The sequence below is a fragment of the Carettochelys insculpta genome, chromosome 21 (genome assembly GCF_033958435.1).
Source record: "Carettochelys insculpta isolate YL-2023 chromosome 21, ASM3395843v1, whole genome shotgun sequence".
NCBI classification, from domain to species: Eukaryota; Metazoa; Chordata; order Testudines; family Carettochelyidae; genus Carettochelys; species Carettochelys insculpta.
Window position 1 is genome coordinate 4,239,518 of NC_134157.1, and position 19,331 is coordinate 4,258,848.

General features: G+C 45.3%; 1 protein-coding gene across 1 annotated transcript in view; it reads left to right on the forward strand.

Annotated features, from left to right (window-relative positions):
* The first annotated feature begins 3,128 nt into the window (after positions 1-3,128).
* MEGF9 (multiple EGF like domains 9) overlaps positions 3,129-19,331 on the forward strand; it is a 109,859-nt gene continuing 93,656 nt past the window's right edge. Inside the window, exon 1 of the mRNA XM_075015675.1 lies at positions 3,129-3,650. Within this exon, the coding sequence (XP_074871776.1) occupies positions 3,206-3,650 (445 nt within the window). The 5' untranslated portion in view covers positions 3,129-3,205. The remainder of the gene's footprint in view (positions 3,651-19,331) is intronic.

The following is a 19,331-nucleotide window of genomic DNA, read 5'->3' on the forward strand; positions in this document are numbered from 1 at the left end:
AATAGTTTGTAAATGTATTTTAAAATTATCATCATTAGTTATATTCATCATAAAGTGGGGCCTAAATAGCTTAGTCTCCTTTTAAACACAGCAACTGTTAACACAGAGTCAAGAGTTCTAAAGGTAACAAACAGTAGATGGTACCTCTGTTTGGCCAGGAAGCACTTTATGAACAAATCTGGTTACTCCCACAGGTACAGTCTCTTTAATTAAGGAGGCAGGGATCATTACAACAGCAGCAGCCAGAATGTTGCTCTTCATATTCTCGCAGTGAGAGGCTGTCTGTACTTATAACATGGAAAGGAGATGAGGATAGTCATAATGCTCTGCATTTGCAGTGCAACTTTCTTCAGAGGGTGATTCTGAATTGCTTAAAATGAACAACCATACACTGACATCTCCATTCACAAAGCTGGCTGTGATTAGGCTTGATCTTTAGTCCCATTTGTAGATGTATGCATTAGTCATTTCTGGGATCTGCATCCCTAAGAGGGCGCTGTAATGTCAAACACCATAGACTTAGTTTTCAAATCACATTAACTCTACAGAGGATGAATTTTCCTTGCTTGGTAATGAACATTGATCGTTAGAAAGTCAGTTTGGTGTGTTGGATGTCAAAATTAACTTTTGTACTGGTCATCCAAGTGTGGGAGGTGAGTCTGGGAAGTTTCAGACTTGGAAATGGGTTAGAGCTAGAGTGACTGGCAGCCCTGTTGATATAGGGACCCCCGGAATGTCCACACAGCTTTTCAGTTGACAGATTCTGTCGAGACAGGTGTTCTACCTCAACAATGCATTTTTAGTGTTGGCGTGCCCCAGTTTTGTTGACAAAACCTGGATTTTGTCAACAAAACTCTCTAGCTGTAGCTGTTAAGACCCTCAGGGCAGAGCTGTTGCCTCCCTTACTTAGTTGGAAAGGGCTGTGTAAATAAAGATGAGGGCATGAGGCAAACAGGAACAGCAACAATGAAATGTGACAAGGATGCGTTTTCCAGCATGGCACATTTCTTTTTGAAACACACCCCACTGTAACCAGCAGGTGCCTGGCATGTAAACACACAGCAGCACAGTCACTTGGGCACAGGGGTCTTTGTGTTTACCACAGTATTTATTCTTCTCTGGAACCCCCGCACTCATGCATCTAATGAAGCGGGTCTTTGCCCACGAAAGCTGATGTTCCAAAATATCTGTTAGTCTGTAAGGTGCCACAGGACTTCTTGTTGGTTTTGAAGATACAGACTAACTTGGCTACCCCTCTGATACTTACCACAGTATTGTTTTTCTTGATTATATATAGGCAGTCCATTGCGTCTGACGATGACGTCTTGAGCTTGCACAAACTCATTGGTTGTGGACACGCATGTGGCTGAGGAGTCCAAGCCTTCAACGGCATGGGCTTTCACAGTGGGGGCAAGGGTATTGTCCTGGCTCTGTTGGTGTGGCTGCTGCTGTTGCTTTCTTCCTTTCACGAGAATCAATGAGGCATACGCGTCACTGCTCTTCAAAGTTGTCATAGGTGTGTCGTACAAGAGCACACCAGCCTCTTTGGCATTTGCATGCTGCTGTAGCTGATCTGGTTTTAAACCAGCATGAGCAATGTGGGCCTTCACACAGTCTTTAATGGAGGGGTGAAGAATCCCTAAGCAACCCCTCTATGGTGAACTCTCCCAGGGCAAAAGGAATCAAGGTAGGCCTCACAAGAGGAGTTGCTTAGGGATTCTCAACTCCTCCATTCGCATGACATGCCCTGTCCAGCTAAGCTGGGCTTTCAGAATCATGGCTTCAATGCTCATGGCTCCTGCTCTGTCCGGGACTTCCAGACTTCCTTCTCAGGAGCAGAGCTGGGTCTCCCTGTTAGGTTTATGGAACAGTGACCTCACTGAGTGCGCAATTAATTAATACTTTAATTAGCTGTTTTTGTTTCCCCTACAGTGGTGCAACCACTATGGAGAAGCACTGACATCTCACCAAGGTCACTTCCACGTATCTCTCTCCAAGATCCTGGAGCACAATCTGTGGCCAATGTTCTGTCAACCTTGATGCTTGTTATAAGCCGTAGTTGGCCTCAGTGAATCGTTTCTAAGTGACTGGTATTGTTTGATGCTGTAAATAGTCCATACGCTTAAAGACAGCAGTTTTAATACGCCAAACAAAGGAAGAGCAGGAGGAAGAAAGAATTATTATCCCGTTTTTACAGCAGGGAGAACTGAGGCTCAAAGTTTAAGTGATGGGTGCATGACAGCACTCTGTCAGAGCCAAGATCTGAACCCCTGTCACTTGAACAACAATCTAGTATACTTACCTTCATTGTTTCCTATAAACTGAGCACTTGGGCAGCCGTCCAGGAGAGATTCAAGGGTCACTCAGCTGATTAGCAGCAAGCCCATGGTCAGCAGCACATCTACACAGCCCCTTAGGCACATAACAAAATGTATTCTGCATCTGGACGGGGAAAAAAAAATTACCGGAAACACTGACCCCCACATACCCCTTCTAACTCCCATCAATGCGCCTTCGTCCCCGCATCAGAACCTGTTGTGTAACCTGGCCACTGGGCAGGCTCCCCCCCAGAGGTGGCTGCGTTCCAGCTGTCAGCCAGGCGAACTTGGGGCTCTTGCTCTGAAAACACAGGGCAGGCTGCGATTCAAGCCCAGGCGCGCGATCTTGGCTGAGGACACCGCGCGGGGAGGTGCAAGCTCGGCTCGGCGTTGCCAAAATGCCCGTGGCGGCTTTAGGTAAAACCCCCAATAAATAATAATCATAATTAATAAAGCACAAGGGGGAAAATCTGCCTCGGTTTGCACGCCGGCCCCACCCCGCCCGTGGGAAACCCTCCCCCCCGGGGCACGTGGGAGCGGAGGTGAGTCCTTTGTTAGCCGCAGCAAGCGGGGCCGGGCACGCCTCGCGCCCGCTCGTGTCACTCCGGTAACGCACAATGCAGCACGGCTCCGCCCGCCCCCCCCACCTCCGTCCCTCCAGCTCGCCCGCCATTGGCTGGTGGGCGCCGTCACGTGGCGCGGGCGGGCTCGCCATTGGCTGCGGCTCGCCGCCCGGCCCCGGCGGCGCGAGGCAGGCCGGGCTCGCGGCCGGCTGTCACTGCGAGCGGCGGAGGGATGGTGCGACGGCCGGCGGGCGGGCGGCGCTCATCGCAGGGCGGCGCGGCGGGCTGGCTGGCGGGGCGGATGGCGGAGGGCTGCGCTGCGCCATGAGGGTCCCGCGGAGCCCGGCGCGGCTCGCCTTGCTCGGGCTCGTCGTCTCGGCGCTGGCCGCCGGCTCGCTGCGGCCGGAGCCCGAGGGGGGCTACAGCCCGGCCCCCGGCGCGGAGGAGCGGAACGAGCTCAGCCCCGAGGCTACCGCGCCCCAGGTCACTCTCGGCCCCGCTGGGCCGCGCCCCGGGAGCCCCCAGCCCGGCACCACCGCGGGGCCGGCGCAGACGGGCGCCCCGGCCGAGGCGAGCCGAGCCCCGCAGGGCGCAGAGCCGAGCCCCGGCACTGCAGCAGCAGCAGCCGCAGCCGCAGGTTCGTCTCCTCAGCCGAGCCAATGGGCCCCGCGCCCCACCGGCCCCAGCCTCCCCGCTGCGACCGCTGCCCCACCTGCCCGCGGGGCGGAGGAGGAGGAGGACGTGGCTACCACCCTCGCCAGCAGCAAAGGTGAGTTTCCTCCTTCCCCTTGGCCCCGCCCTGCCTCGGCTCCGGCCCCGCCGGCTGGCAATCGAGGGACGCGCAGGAAAGGAGGAGACGGGCATCGCCGAGCCCCCCCACCCCGCGCGTCTTTCTGCAGGGGCCGGGCTACCGAGCAGCCCCGCTCCCCTCCTCCCCCGGCTCCTGGTGGCCGTGGCAATTTCTGCTGATGGTGGCAGATGTAGACAGGCCGGGAGAAAAATGTCGCTTCCTTTTTTCCCTCCCCACTTTCCCCATGAAGAAATCGCTGGTAATAATCTCATTTTAGTAGTGGCCACTGAAGGGTTTTTTCAGTATCCTCTGATTTTCTCACTTCTCTGTTTTTTCTCTCCACGCTTCCCTGTGTCTGCTAGTGCATTTGGGTCCTTCCTGGTTTTTGCAAATAGACACTGCAGTGGGAATTCCAGCTGCAGGCCAGATGAAGATTTGCTTTAAAAATAAACAAGGGGCAGGTGTAACTGTCATCAGGTGCAGGTGAACAGAAGGTGAAGGCTTTTTGCTTTTTATTTACTGCCGGTTTCTCCTGCACCAGCCTGTTTTCATGACGTGCACTGTAATGACAAATGCACACAGGATAAAACATCTGATAACATTGTGAAACCTTATATTGGGGAGATGCCTGATGTCGAGTCTCTTCCTTGGCAGGCACCTGTTTTCTACCTTTTTTTGTTACACTTTGGCAGAAATGGACTCATGCAAACACACACAATTGAGTTTAATTGAGCTAGAGTACATACACAGTGTTCCATCATTGTCTTTTTGTAAGCAGATACAAGGTGAGAAAGTAAACGTGAAATTTTATTTACACTCATTAACCTGTACTGTGGGGTTGATCCTGGGAATTTAGAAAATGAATTAAATAGTAGCAGGTACCCTGCCCCTATATTAAGTAATACTTGGACAAGCAAAGATGATATATATTTAATTGACCAGGAACAATAGGTAGGCGTTCCATTTAAAAGAAACTTTATTCTTAGAGACTTTTGTATTCTGAATGGTACGTGGAGAGGAGAGAGGTAAGCAAAGACATCACAGGAAAACAATGCTTTCCCGAACAAACAGTGCAAACAAAAGTGCACTGGGCTTCAATTCTGCCTTTTTTGAACTTGACGACAGCACTCCAACTGGCTTCAAGGAGAGCAGGGTCAGGTTCATGTTGCATTGATAAAGCTGCAACAGGGAATGGAATAGAATCCATATAACACCCATAACACACTTGTATACAGATATTAGTTATATATGGTCATTGGAGGACACGACTAGGTTACTTGTAGGAGAGTATATGGAAGAAAAGTGTCTTTGGAATAATCACAAATACAGATGGTTGGTCCCTTGTGCCCTCCCTGTCCCCTGCACACTTGGGCACTTCCTCCTCCATCTTGAGTCAGTTGTGCAAGAACCCAGTGAAGACACTAGGTACAAGAATAACTCCTGGCTGGAGCAGCAGCATCCTTAGAGGGGCTTGGAAGACTGTGAAAAAGAGCATAACCATCCTTCCCCTGAGGCAGCAGAACTGGGCATGTTCTGAGGGGTGATCACGCTATGTCTTTAAAGAATGGAGTAACCAGTGTGTCCCCACTGTAAAGCATTTTGCCCCTTAGCTAGCACCTAAAAGGCACGTAGACTCCGAAGAGTAAGAGATTCTATCTCCACGTCCTTGCACTGGTGACGGGAGAGTCATATAGAATTCATGGGACTTGTGTGTCTGTGGATACTGTCTAAATACTCTATACCGGGAAGAGGAGGTACACATGATGTGTATTTGCTGAGACTTCAGGAGGAAAATGCAATGCCTGATTTTCATGTGAGTGAAAAAGGCCTTCAGCTTTTTTTCCCTTTTGGGATGTCCCACAACATAGTCCTAATTAACTCTAGGGCTGCTTTTGCTCTCATTGAATTCAACTGTTATATCAAGTTGACTATCAGTTTTGTATTGGGTCTTCCATACATCTGTATCTTTAAAATCGCATATAGAGCCATTATGGGAATTCATGAGCAATACAAAGTGGTAGAAGCTGGGGAGAAAAACTGTTTTCAGCTGAAATCTGAAGTGAAATGGAGAATTAGCAAGGTGGACCGTAAAGCCCTGGGTAGTTTCACGTTCTCATCCACCTGTGTTGGAAACTCGGTTCTCCTAATGAAAGTAGGAAAAAAAGTCACTGAAGTCAACACAGTACAGCTGTTTCAGTTTACTCCAGCAGAGAATATGTTCCTGTAATTTTAGAAATGAAGATTGTTTAGACAGAGAAACACACTTACATGCCCAGCATTGAAGATATTTTGAAGAAACTATGTCAAATTCTGGACAAGTATTTGAAGGAGAGATGGGATGGTATTTTGCTGTTTCTAACAGTTTCAGCCGTCAGTGTCCTTTTGAGCAGATTATTTTAGTCAAGTTTTCTTACATGTCTAAAAATGCAGTTTGTGGGAAACCAGGATTCTTCCCTTTCACACCCGTACCCTGCTGTTTATTTCTGTTGAGTCTTGGGTCTTTATTTCCTTGTAAAGATACAGGATTTAAGGTTGGAAATGATAGAATAGGAGAGGGTTATGTTTTTCTCTGAGCAAAAGCAGCCTCCTTAGTTGTACGGTGATTAAACGTCATCACTCTGTCAACAAACTGAGTGAGCTATAGTTTCCAGAATGTGTAGTTTGAACCTGAGGGCCTGAAGTATAGCATGCATATACAGGTTGTTGAGTCATATAAAGTAAATATTCTCCCACTGATTTTATGTGTAGTTTTTCTCTTCAAACTGAATGAAATCTGTTAGCAAAGAAGATTATATTAGGAGCAAATGCTATAGCCACCACCCAAAATGTTTACAGTCATGCCTGGAACTAGTGTATCACCTCCAAAACAAAACGGCAGTAATGTAGTACTTTAAAGACTAACAAAATCATTTATTCGGTGATGAGCTTTCATGGGACATCAAATTGTGTCAAATCTGAATATGAACTCCAATTCAAAATCTCCTTATGTAATCATTTTTTAAAGTCTTTATTGTAAGACACATGTTCTCAGGTCTTTAACAGAATGGCACACTCCCTTGAAGTGCTCACTGACTGGCTTACTAGAAGGCACTCACTAGCAATCACAGGTTACACCACAGTAATGCTAATCCTGGAACTTTTCCTTGCTACAAACCCTGTTGCCAACTTTGCCAACATATTTATTCTGGGGATACCATCATTGGACCTAACCACGTTAGTTGCAAGATCAAGGGCTCATTCTGGTGTACCTCAGCCAATACTGTATATGCTATTGTGCGCCAGCAATGCCCCTCCACTCTGTACATTGAACAAACCGGGTAAACTCTTTGCCAAAGAATGAATGGACACAGAACAGACATTAGGAATCTCAATACACATAAGCTGGTCAGTGAGCCTTTCAGTGGAGTGGGCCATTCTGTTAAAGATCTGAGAATATGCATCCTACAACAAAGAGACTTTAAAAACTGATTGCGTAGGGAGATTTGTGAATTGGAGTTCGTATTCAAATTCAACACATTAACGTTGGTATGAACAAATACAGCAATTATCTCATGTTACAAGGACTGCTTCCCTTCCTTTTATGCTGGTAATTATCTCAGGCAAGACACTTAACATCCCCCAACCTTCACCCACATTCTTCAGGCCTATGTACTTGATTTGTCAGTTTTTATTGTAATTTTTTTTGGACTGCTGTACTTGTAGAGGCCAGTCTGTGCTGGAATTCCTATTGATCTGATGAAGTGGGTCTGTCCCATGAAAGGTCATCACTAAATAAATCATTTTGTTAGTCTTTAAAGTGCTACATGACTGCTGTTTTGTTTTGTTAGAATACAGACTAACACAGCCACCTTTCTGTTACCTCCAAAACAGGTAATACAGTATCCAAAACTATTGCTCCCTTTTTACACTCCCTCTGAAAGGACTGCTCATCTTGAGGCAGTACCTGGGAACGAGGTGTAAAAACATCACCTCTTAAAGTCAAGGAACCTTGTGATTTTATGCTTTGAGACAGTGAGCTGCACTGTCTAGTTTTCCATACATGCATAGGTGATGCAAGACATGGAAAAAAAAGCTCAAAATTTAATATGAAAATCCTCACTCTACTGTGTTCCGTGCATGATTATAATTTGCTGGGATGATTGGTTTCTATTACAGAATGGGAGTCAGGGATTCTTTAGTCTAATTCCAGAACTGTCTCTGATGCTTCTATTAGGCTTGTGGCAATTTACTACACTTCTCTTTGCTTCAATTTCCTCCTCTATAAAACAGGCAACAATACTACTTCCCCTACCTACATAGGGATTGAAGGAGGGTTTGCTAATAATGCTTGTTAAGCTCTTTGAAGTTTGTAAATGCCACTTATTAATAGCTACAGCCAGTTGAGCTCTGCGTCATTCATCTTTGGCGCCTTTATACCACAATGATGGGCAACCTAGAAACACCTTCAGTAGAAAGGTTACACTAATTCTTGCCTATTTGTTAGCAAAGGTAGTTTGAGTTTGATTCATGGAGGGTTTACTTCACACTAACAGTTGTAATGGGTTTAGCCCATCGAGTCCAGAAAGTACGAACCAGGAGAATTACAATTTAAGTTAAATTCTTGTGTGCAATATAGCTCACTTTATTGAGAGGGATGTACCTGATTTCATATGGAAAAACTTGTTTAACTTGTGAAATTGGTATACACAGTAGGTACAGCCATCAGCATATAGTCTAGTTAATTGATATAATTTTAGTATTCTTTAGTCTATGACGTATCACTTGGAGTACTGTAGGGGTAGCTACTCCTTTTTCAAACAGTTATATATAGTTTTAACCACATGACCAGTTTTAAAATCTATGGATATGACATGGCTGATTACAGGAAAAAGAATCCCCCTTATTATCAATGCTGCATTTACTCTCGGCACTACTGTTGCAACCCATAACTGAGAGAATAGCATTTTGTTTGAAGCTGGTGGGTTGGATTCTCATCTGGTGTAAACAAGGAATAGCGCCATTCGAGTGAATGTTATAGTTCGAGTGAATGTTATGTTCGAGTAAAGTTATAGTGGTGTAACATTAGTGTAAATGGGAGGAAAATCAGTCCTAATGTTTCTTTGGCTTTGTTAAGATGTCAAGTGCTATTTATGTGTTGTTGCTCTTTTATTATGGATGTACTTTTCCCTTCCACACTTCAGTTCACAGCTGTCTTAATAGTAGGTGTAGTGTTGCCATCTCTTGTGATTTTTATCACTAGTTTTGTGATCTGTGGTGTGGCTGTTTCCCAAGACTTAGCTCCTGAAACGATGTGGTGATATCAAAATCTCAGCTTTCGTTAATAAGAAAAGGTAGTTTCTAGCTCTCAAGGTTGTTCAGAAAAGATTGAAAATGTGACCCCAAAGACTCTTACAGTAGAAGCAAATAACAAGAGCCCCAGTTGTGTGTTTTTTTTTTTTTAAGGGAGTTACTATTTTTAAGTGAGTCTCAGGATTTGGGGTGCCTGATTTTGTGTTTGTGATTGGTGATTCCAATCTTTGGAGTGGCTAACTAGGTTATTTAATTCATTATAGGCCATGTTTTATGTTTTCCATACACAGAGAGCATGATCTCTATTTTTATATCTGGAAGATTTGTTTGTATTGGAGTCACAAATGAGAGAACAAATGCAAAATCTTCATGAGTGACTTACCAGAATGTGTTTCTCACTGTTTAAGTCCCTCTGTCTTGATCCTCTTTCAGAGCTTTAGGCCTAACCCCAGAAGAAAGAGGCAGACAGACCTGTAAAATGTAGTGGATTGCTACACAGAAAATGGATTTATTGCTACCTGTGTCACAGTTCAAAACCTTGAATCCAGATATCCCTGGAATCTTGATGTTCGAAATCTGAATCCAGATCTGTATTTCAGAAACTGCTGCACCTTTGCAATGGTTCAAACTGGATCTCTAAACCACCATACTGCCAAAATTTTGGGTCTGCAGAATCTGGATCCAAATCTGAACTTTCTAATGTGCACATTTTGGGTGTAGGATTTTTTTTTTTTTTAAGATTTCCTTTCTCTGAGCACTAATTGGGAAGGGTGCTAGGGATGTAATGGAGTATCCAGTTACCTATCTAGTTGGTACCTGTTACTTTTTCTCCTTCCCCCCAGCCCTGAGTAAATAGGGAGTGGCTGGCTCAGCTTCTGTTCATGCTTGTGCCTGGATGAACCTGCACAGGAGGCTGGCTCAGCTTCTATCCTTGCCATGGGGATTGGTTTCCCCCCCACCCAATTCTGCATTTAAAATTTAAATGCAGAGCAGTAGAGGACGGGGGAAGAGCCCAATCCTTGTGGTGGGGGACAGAAAATGAGCCAGTCTGCTTCCTGGCTCAACCTTTTAAATGCAGAGCAGCAGGGGTGGCGAGGCTGGTAACCAAGAGAAATTTTGGCAGTTATTTTGTTACCAGTTTACTTGCCTCTTCAGCATCCCTAAAAGGTATCTGAAGTGTTCATGAACACTCAGTTATTTGTGTAAACAAAGGAGATCATGGTGTATTGAAATGTGGGTATCAGTCAAAACAAGGTTCACTGACAGTAAATGACCCATGCAACCACATTTAGAATACTACAATATGTGCTGCTTTGGTCACTGAGCATGATCTGTCCAGACTAAAAAGGTGCATCTGAAAGCTGCCAGATTGATTGTGCCTGTATTATAAAGACAGATTAGCTAATAGACTTAGCTCACAAACAAGAGACTAAGGCAAATCCCATAGAGGGATATAAAATTCTGGAAGGAATACAGTACAGTACTTCCAATCAGTTGCCTTGTAAATAAGAGATGTTTCGGGAATGGGGCCATTGAGGACATTTACAGCTCTGTTCCTAACTCATCCTGACACCTCATGGCCCTCATTGGACCCCACCCCTAGTTAGTAGTTGACTGTGTCCTTGAGGTGTGCATTTCATGGAATACAAAAAGAAGGCGGGGGTGGATAAATATGGGAACCAGGAACAGCTCAGTTCTAATCCCTGACTCAGCCATAGACTCCCTTTGGGACCTCAGGCAATTTATATGAATATCTTTCTTAATTTCTCCATTGATGGATGAGGGGATAGTAACACTTGCCCATCTGACATGGGGTGGTAAGTGCAATATTTTAATATGCACAGCACTTTACAAATCTGGGCTAACGCAAAAAAACAGTGCTTTAAGGAAAGAGAGATGAGCCTGCGTGACAGAGTTTGGATCCAGCTGAATATTCACAGCATTTTATAGACTCCCACCCACTATTGCATCAGACTAAAGCTTCTTGCATCAAATTGTCAACACTTTTAAATGCCATTGGGGCTTATACTGCTGAGGCACTGAGCTGCATTTTGAAAATTTTACCCATTGTCGCCAAAGCCCTACATAAGTCCTTTGCCCCTACTCATTTCTCTTACTTTTCCAGGTTTTGTTTGGGCTTCACAACTTCTCAGCTGCTTTGTCTGCTTATTTATCAGCATCTCACATGATCCCTTTTGTGCCTTCTTCTACAAGCTCCTCTCCTTTACATGGAATGATCCCTCTGAGCTAATCTGCATTTTTCTGTCCACATTTAACTCCACAAATCCACTTCTGTTGCACTGCTTACATTGATTTGAGCTGTATCATTTGCCTGTTGCTACATAGCCCTTTTCTCTATGCTCTGTCCATTTGTGTGTCCTTAGGCTCTGAACTTCTTGGGTGCACAGTGGGGGATTTCAGGATTCTGACTAATGGAAGAAAGGTGACCAGTTAAATACATACCCTTCATTTCAGAGGACCAGACTTGGACTCTCTGAGAGACCTGATGGGCAGGATTCCCTGGGAAGCTAATATGAAGGGGAAAAGGAATTCAGGAGAACTGGCAGTATTTTAAAGAAGTCTTATTGAGGCCACAGGAGTAAGTAAGAAAAGGAAAAATGGTAGGCTACCCGTTTGGCTTGCTAGGAAAACCCTTAGTGAGCTTAAACTCAAAAAGGATGCATATGAGAAGTGGAAACTTGGACACATGACCAAGGAGTATAAATATATATGGCTGGTGAATGCTGGCGGGTAATCAGGAAAGGAAAAGCACAATTGGAATTGCAGCTAGCAGGGGATGTGAAGGGTAACAAAAAGGGTCTCTGTAGGCATGTTAAGAATAGGAGGGTTATCAGGGAGGGTGTGGGGCCATTACTGGATGAGGGAGGTAACCTGGTGATAGATGATGCGGGAAAGGCTGAAATACTCATTTTTTTTGGCCTCAGTCTTCATGGACAAAGTCAGCTCCCAGACTATGGCGCTAGTCAGTGCTGTATGGGAAGGAGGAGGGCAGCCCTCAGTGGGGGGAAAAAACAGGTTAATTGTTATTTAGAAAAGCTAGGCACACACAAATCCCTAGGTCCAGATTTAATTCATCCATGGGTACTGAGGGAATTGGTAGACATCATTTGCAGAACCTTTCGCTATTTTCTTTCAAAACTCATGGAGATCAGGAGCGGTCCCGGATGATTGGAAGACAGCAAATGTAGTTCCCATCTTTAAAAAAGGAAAGGAGGACAGTTCAGGGAGTTAGAGTGGTGAGCCTTACCTCAGTCCATGGAAAAATCATGGAGGGGATCATCCAGGAATTTGTTATGAAGCACTTGGAAGAGGGGAAAGTGATAAAGAGTAGTCAACATGGATTCATCAAGGGCAACTCATGCCTGACCAATCTGGTTAGCTTCTATGATGAGGCTCTGTGGACATGGGGAAGTCAATGGATGTGATATACCTTGATGTTAAGTTAAGGATGTATGAATTAGATGGATAGAAAGCAGGCTAGATGGTCAGGCCCAACAGGTGGTGACCAATGGTTCAATGTCTGGTTGGTGGTCGGTTTCAAATGGGGTGGCTCAAGGATCAGTTGTAGGGCCAGTATTGTTCAATATCTTTTATTAATGACCTGGATGAAGGAGTGGATTGCACCCTCAGCAAATTTGCAGATGACACTAAGCTAGGGGGACAGGTAGAGACATTGGAGGGTAGGGATAAGTTCCAGCGTGACCTAGCTAAATTGGAGGATTGGTCCAAAAGAAATCTGGTGAGGTTCTACAAGGAGAATTGCAGAGTCCTGCACTTGGGACGGAAGAATCTCAAGCATTGTTACAGGCTGGGTGATGACTGGCTAAGTAGCAGTGCAGCAGAAAAGGACCTGGGAATTATGGTGGATGAGAGGCTGGATAGGAGTCGACACTGTGCCCTTGTAGCCAGGAAGGCTTATGGCATATTGGGGTACGTTAGGGGAAGCATTTCCGGCAGATCTAGCACAGTTGTTGTTCCCTTTTACTCAGCACTGGTGAGGCCACATCTGGAGTATTGGGTCTAGTTCTGGGCTCCCCAGTATAGAAAGGATGTAGATACCCTGGAGAGGGTCCCGTGAAGGGCAACAAAAGTGATTAGCGGTCTGGAGTATGTGACCTGTGAGGAGAGGCTGAGTGACTTGGGCTTATTTAGTTTTCACAAGACAAGAGTGAGGGGTGATTTGACTGCAGCTTTCAACTTCCTGAAGGGAGGCTCTAAAGGAGATGGAGAGAGGCTGTTGTCAGTGGTGATGTACGGCAGAACAAGGAGCAGTGGTCTGAAGTTACAAAGGGAGAGGTGTAGGTTGGATATTAGGAAAAACTGTTTCACCTGGAGGGTGGTGAAGCACTGGAATGCTTTGCCGAGAGATGTGGAGGCTCCATCCCCAGAGGTGTTAAGTCCTGGCTTGATAAAGTCCTGGTTGGGATGGTTTAGTTAGGGTTGACCCTGCTTCAGGCAGGGGGCTGGACTCAGTGACCTTCTAAGGTCCTTCTAGCCCTAGCATTCTAGAATTCTACCTGACAGGAACAATGAGGGTTATCTGTGCGGCTTTCATATCTGGTTTGGGTCAATTACTTTTCAAGTCCTGGAAAGGTGGCAGCTGTTGATTTGAATTTTTTTTTCGGGGGCGGGGGGTGAATAAGAAACAATTTTGAGGTCTATTTTATTCAAATAGCTGGTTAACATGGATTCCTGAAACCTGGACAGCTCATTTCCAGCCACTCTTTGCTTTCCTTTTTTCCTCTCTCTGTGTGAGACTGATCTTTTTCCCTTTTCACCTCTGCTCACATGTCTGCTTTTCCGGAGTGCTGTCATCTTCCTCTTGCTGCTGCTGCTGGGTGTTGCTGTATCTCAGCATGGCATGGTAGGACTGTAGCACTTCCTTTGCTCCTTTTTCCAGCATACAGACCTTACACTGCAGTGTCTTGTTCTCAGTTCCTAGGTCTGGGTAATTGCAGGAGTACAAAAAGGAGTGAGGGAGGATAAGCAGCTGGCCTCCAAAGCAGTGGTATACCAGAAAGGGATGTGTTTGAGGACAGTGGTCTACAGTGCTCTCAAAGAACTGAACTGGAGTTTCAGAAATGTAACCATGGTACATCAGGCCTGCGCTATTTTGGCACGTGAAGTCTGAATCTAATGGAGAAGTCCAGGTCTTGGTGCAGTTGGCGCTGAAATTAGTACCTTTTTCTGTCAAGAGAACTCAGTCAGCCTTCAAAAAAGCAACCAGCCTCTTTTTCCCTCCTCCATAAACACAGCAGTTGGTCTGTCCCCTCAAAGTTGAGACTGTGACATCTTCTGGTCAGGGCTCCCGATAGTCATAGTGGGGAGTTTCAGGTGAATAAGTCCCATCTGTACTCTGCATGGCCAGTATCATGGGGCTGAGCAGGATCCAGCAGAACAGTAGGGACCTCATAAGACTGAGTTAGGTGTGTGACAACCAGTCTGTGTGCTGTCGTTTTCATAGAACAGAAGAGAGAAAGATGCTTGGCTAATGAGTTTTCCAGAACATACATCACTGACTTCAGAGAACAGGCCATCCAAACATGATGACATAGCACTAATCTCCCTAGGAATGTTTGATTTTTTACTAAAGCTAGCCTGTTGTTGAATGACTGAATTCCTTTCCTGGTTGATGCTCTTCTGACTGTTCCATATTAATTCCCCTGAGAGATGACAACACATTAAGAATTACAAAATACGGGTAGAGGATGGGCTTTCATGGCCCTTCTGTGCAAGAATAGAGCAAGTGAAATGAATTGGCCTCTTCTGTCTAAGGAGGATTTCAGGGCTGGCTCTAGAATTTGTACACTCTGCTCCATGCACATATGTGTTCTGTTTCAGTGCAGGTGTAAGTGGAAGCAGAGCCATCCTACCCATAGGACATTTGGGATCATTGCCCTGGGCCTGGGGCTCCGTGGCAGGATGGCATGCTTCAGGGGGGACATGGGACCTGGGCAGCCTGGGGGTTGGCTGCATAGCTGTCAAATGCACTCTGCTATACTCCAGCTCCTGGGGTCACTTGGGAGAGGAGGAGACAGACATGGGGCAAGAGGCAGGATGGGGGAGGAAGGCATGGCAGGGGCCTGGAGAAAGCAGCTGGGTGTGGGTGGGGTTGTTCCGGGCCTTGCATTTACCTACGAACAGCCCTGAATGGAAGCAACCTCTGCGGAATTGTACTTGTTTATACCAAGTCTGAATTTGAGCCCATGCTAGTCAGACTAGGCATATTCTGAATGCCCAGTAATAGAAGCAGAACTTGTCCATAAATGTAAGCAATTCAGAGCCTAAACATGAGAGATCAGAGCTTTTCCCTGTGGAACTTCTGCAACACTGCCACTTCCATTATGGCTCAGATCTACATTATGAGATTTGCCATGATGATCAGCTAACATTTTGAATTCATTAGACCCATGGCCATATAAATAAGACAAGAGAACAGCCAGCTATGACAGTCTTGGGTATTTGAAAGTACTCCTCCTTATACATGCCTTTTATAAATTGGACAGCAAACTGGTTCTGTAGCCTTTCAATGAGAAGCTGAAGTATTGCATTTATCTCTGTGGTGTTCCTAAGCTGTTTTTAACCTCACTTCATGCTGCTTAAATGGAAACCCTTTCTTGGGGTATGTCTGCCCTGAATTGCAAATTTTGGGGTGTGTCACCCAGCATTCCATCAGTCTGCTTTCTGCCATGGGAACAACAGTGCCAATACATCCTTTCTCTAGGAAAAGGAAGAATGGTGTAATGGTTACAGTGATGATCTGAGAATGATGAAACCTATGTGCAGCTTCTCTCTCTCCCACAGGTGACCTCTCTGACCACAGGCAAGTCACACAGCTTCTCTGTGTCTCACTTCATCTGTGATAGGGCGATGATAGCTCTTCTCTAGCTTCACAGTGATGAGAGGATGAATACATTACAGAGGAGGTGCTTAGTTGCTATGGTGAGGGAAGCCATAAAAGAACAGGAGAGACCATTGGTCTAGCACAGAGCAAACTAAGAGCCATGAGTCAGGATGCTGGGCTTATATTTCCAGCCCTGCTATGCAGAGACTTTGAGACCAGAAGGGGTCATTGTGATCATCTACCCAGACCTCCTGTGCATTTCAGGCCACAGAACTTCACCCACCCACTCCTGTAATTAACACCTAACCTTAATCACTGAAATCCTCAAATCTTGATTTAAAAACTTCAAGTTATCAAAGACAATCATTTTCTCTATTTGAAGCCAGCAAGTGATCTGTGCCCCACAATGCAGAGGAAGCTTAGGAGCGAGGGAGGAAATTTCTACTGAATCCTCAATACAGAGATCGGTTAGACATTGAGCATGTAGACAGGACCCACCAGCCGGATGTTTGGGAAAGAATTTGCTGCAGAAGCTCAGAGCTCTCCCTCTCTAGTGTCCTCAGTCTGTACTTGCCATTTGCAATTGCAAATGGACCATAGCTGCCGGCTTGCTTGGGCACCTATACAAGTTAATTAGGGCTAGCCACTGTTCACATTTAAAATCAATGGGAATTTTGCCATTGAGTGTAATGGGAGGAAGCCGATTCTCTTAATCTCTACATGCCTTTTTATACCTATTTTATGGGCAATATTAACACTAGTCTACCTCCCAGCATGGTTGGCAGGCATAATTAATTAGTCAGCATCTGGAAACATGGTTGGCATGTCCCCCATATGTGTCCCCGTTGTTTCCACTAGAGCTGCTGATGCATTTTACACCTGCAGCTAGGGCTACTCAAGCCATAAACAAGGGTGTAGCTATACTTTGAAATAGGAGGAAATCTGAACAGATGGGGGACACTCAAGAAATGAAGGTGGTATAGTCCTCCTACCTCAACCCAGTTTCCCAGCTCTTCTTGGCAATTATTACTAACTCAGTGATAAAGATGACTAATTTGACATTTCACAAGCTTTAACATTTATAGGTTGTCTCTAACCTTTACCTACATATCTGGTCATGCCTGCAGTATACTTTCAACTCAATCTGCTTCATTTCTTTCCCTACAAATTTATATTGCACCAAGTTTTTGGCAGCTTTACAGGATAGATTGGCTGTCTATATATTAACAGATAAAGCTTTGATCCTGTGTTATTTATGGAAATGATGGCATGTATTTCTGGATAGATAATTAATGCCATGTGTATTTTTAATGTACTAGTGTGGCTTTGTGAGCTCTGCTAGTTCATTGTATTGTGCACTGCTGGTTCTTTAAGTTGCTTATGAAAAGCATGTTGAAATGGATCACTCTTGTTTTTTTTCCCCCAACAGCCTCTTCTTGAACGATTTTCAGTTTCCATAGATCCTTTCTTTTAAGGGTCACTTACATTAATATGGTGCAGTCATGTTTTCTTGGTAACAATAGAGAATTTGTTGAGTGCCTTATACAGCCTGTTACAGCATATTTTTGGAGGCTTGTGGAGGATACAGTTGTGGAAGGACTCAACAGGTTGCTCTAATTTAATCCCTTCCTAATGCTGATTATTACCTGTCGGGTGTGTTTTCTGCATCTTTGTCTGGTGTAGGTTTAAATGCTGCAGGAGAGGAGCTTCCCTCCTCCATGCTCCCAAGGATTGTTCTTTATCTGTGGGCAGCATGACTGGGGGCTGTGCACACTCAGTCCCTCCTGGCAGAAGGCTAACCAGAATAAAATAGACTAAGATGGAGCAGATGCATAGCTTTAATGGATGTTGTCCCCCACCCACTCTTCCCATTCCTGGGAGCCCATGAAAGCTGCTTTGACATTTCTGCGTTGTTGGGCCTCTTAACTCTTTTATTGTGGTGGCACGTAGAGGCCTCAGATAAGCGAAGCTCCATCCTGTTAGGTGCTGTACAAACCTGAGGAAATAAAAGCACGTGTCCAAAAGAGTTTACAGTCTAAAAGAGTAGACACGGGTGAGACCACTGAGGATGAGAGGGGAGAAGACAGGTGGGAAATAAAAACAGGCTGCTTTGGGACTGATTGTGGGTGTGGCTGTGCCACTTCCTCAGTCCTCAGCAGTAATTCTAACTCTGGAAGGGCACCTGCAGCACCATGTGAGCGAAAAAGTGACACAAATCTAATTTGGGGTGTATAATTACAGTCATGTCACCCAGTGTTGAACAATCAAGATTAGCCTGTGCAAAGGAGTCAGTTCTGATCATAATATAAGGTGGTATCACAGCAATGATTGTACTTTCCGGAGTTGAGCGGTGACTCATTCTGAGGATACCACCTTAGTCAGAAGATCTTGCTGTTCCTAAAATAGATTATTGTAATAATTCCCTGTAACCTTTATTCTAATGTTGCGTGCAGTGTGCCTTGCCCCCACCTTTATTTGAAACTCAGCTGAGGGATTGGGGAATCCCTTTCACAACTGTTTGTTCCAAGCAGGTTGGGACTTACCAGGTCTTTTCTCAGCAGCTCTGCTATTTAGAGGCAGAATTTCTGAATGGGAGACAATCCTAGATTCTGTAAAGGAGCCCTGCAGACCCCGTTTCCCTCTAGCGTGGGAAGATGTAGGCTTCCTATTTCCTGGAAGCAGGCGTCCTTTATGCAGAGACGGTAAGGCCCAAAGGCATTTCCTTTTCACTTCAGGTGAAACTGCATAATATGGCAGTTTTGCTTACTCTGCAGTGTTCTGACTTCCTGAAGAACTCACCTTAATCTGAGATGCAGAACAACTAGTGTTCTGAGGCTGTGGTGGCACAAGTGGAGTGAAGAGACATATTATTGAGTCCAGAAATGGGGGCTTCCAGGTTCTAGGGCAGCCCCAGTTTGGTGATTTGTGTTATGGGAGCATTTGTGTAAGTTGCCAAGCTCCCTACCCATATGTGTACTGAACATAATGGGTCAGATTCGCATCCCAGCCTGCGTTCCAGTGCCAGCATGTTGGCTCCATGGGGAATTCTCCTGTGAGAGGACAGGTGGTGTGTGATTTCCTCTAATGCTTGTGCTATAATGGGGAACTGTAAGGAATGGTCAAGTCACGTTCCATGATCATTCAAACAAGGAAAGATGGTCCTGTGATTAAGGCACTGGGCTGATGTTCAGAACACCTGGAATCAATTCCCAACTCTGCCACAGATTTCCTGTATAGCTTTGGGGAAGTCCATAGTCACTGCATCTCTGTACAAATGGGCAGGACCATCCTGCTCTTCTACCATCTTTTGTCTAAATTGTAAAGTGTGCTGAGCAGGGATCACCTTGTGCTCTGTAGGGCAAAGTCTGGACAGCGCAGTCAGCTTGAAACATGTTCATTGGAGCCACTAGATGCTACTTTAATACTAGCATGTTCATGACTACGGTGAGACAGACTGCCAGATGGCTCTCCTTTTATGATAGTATATAGATTACTAAGGCTGGTTG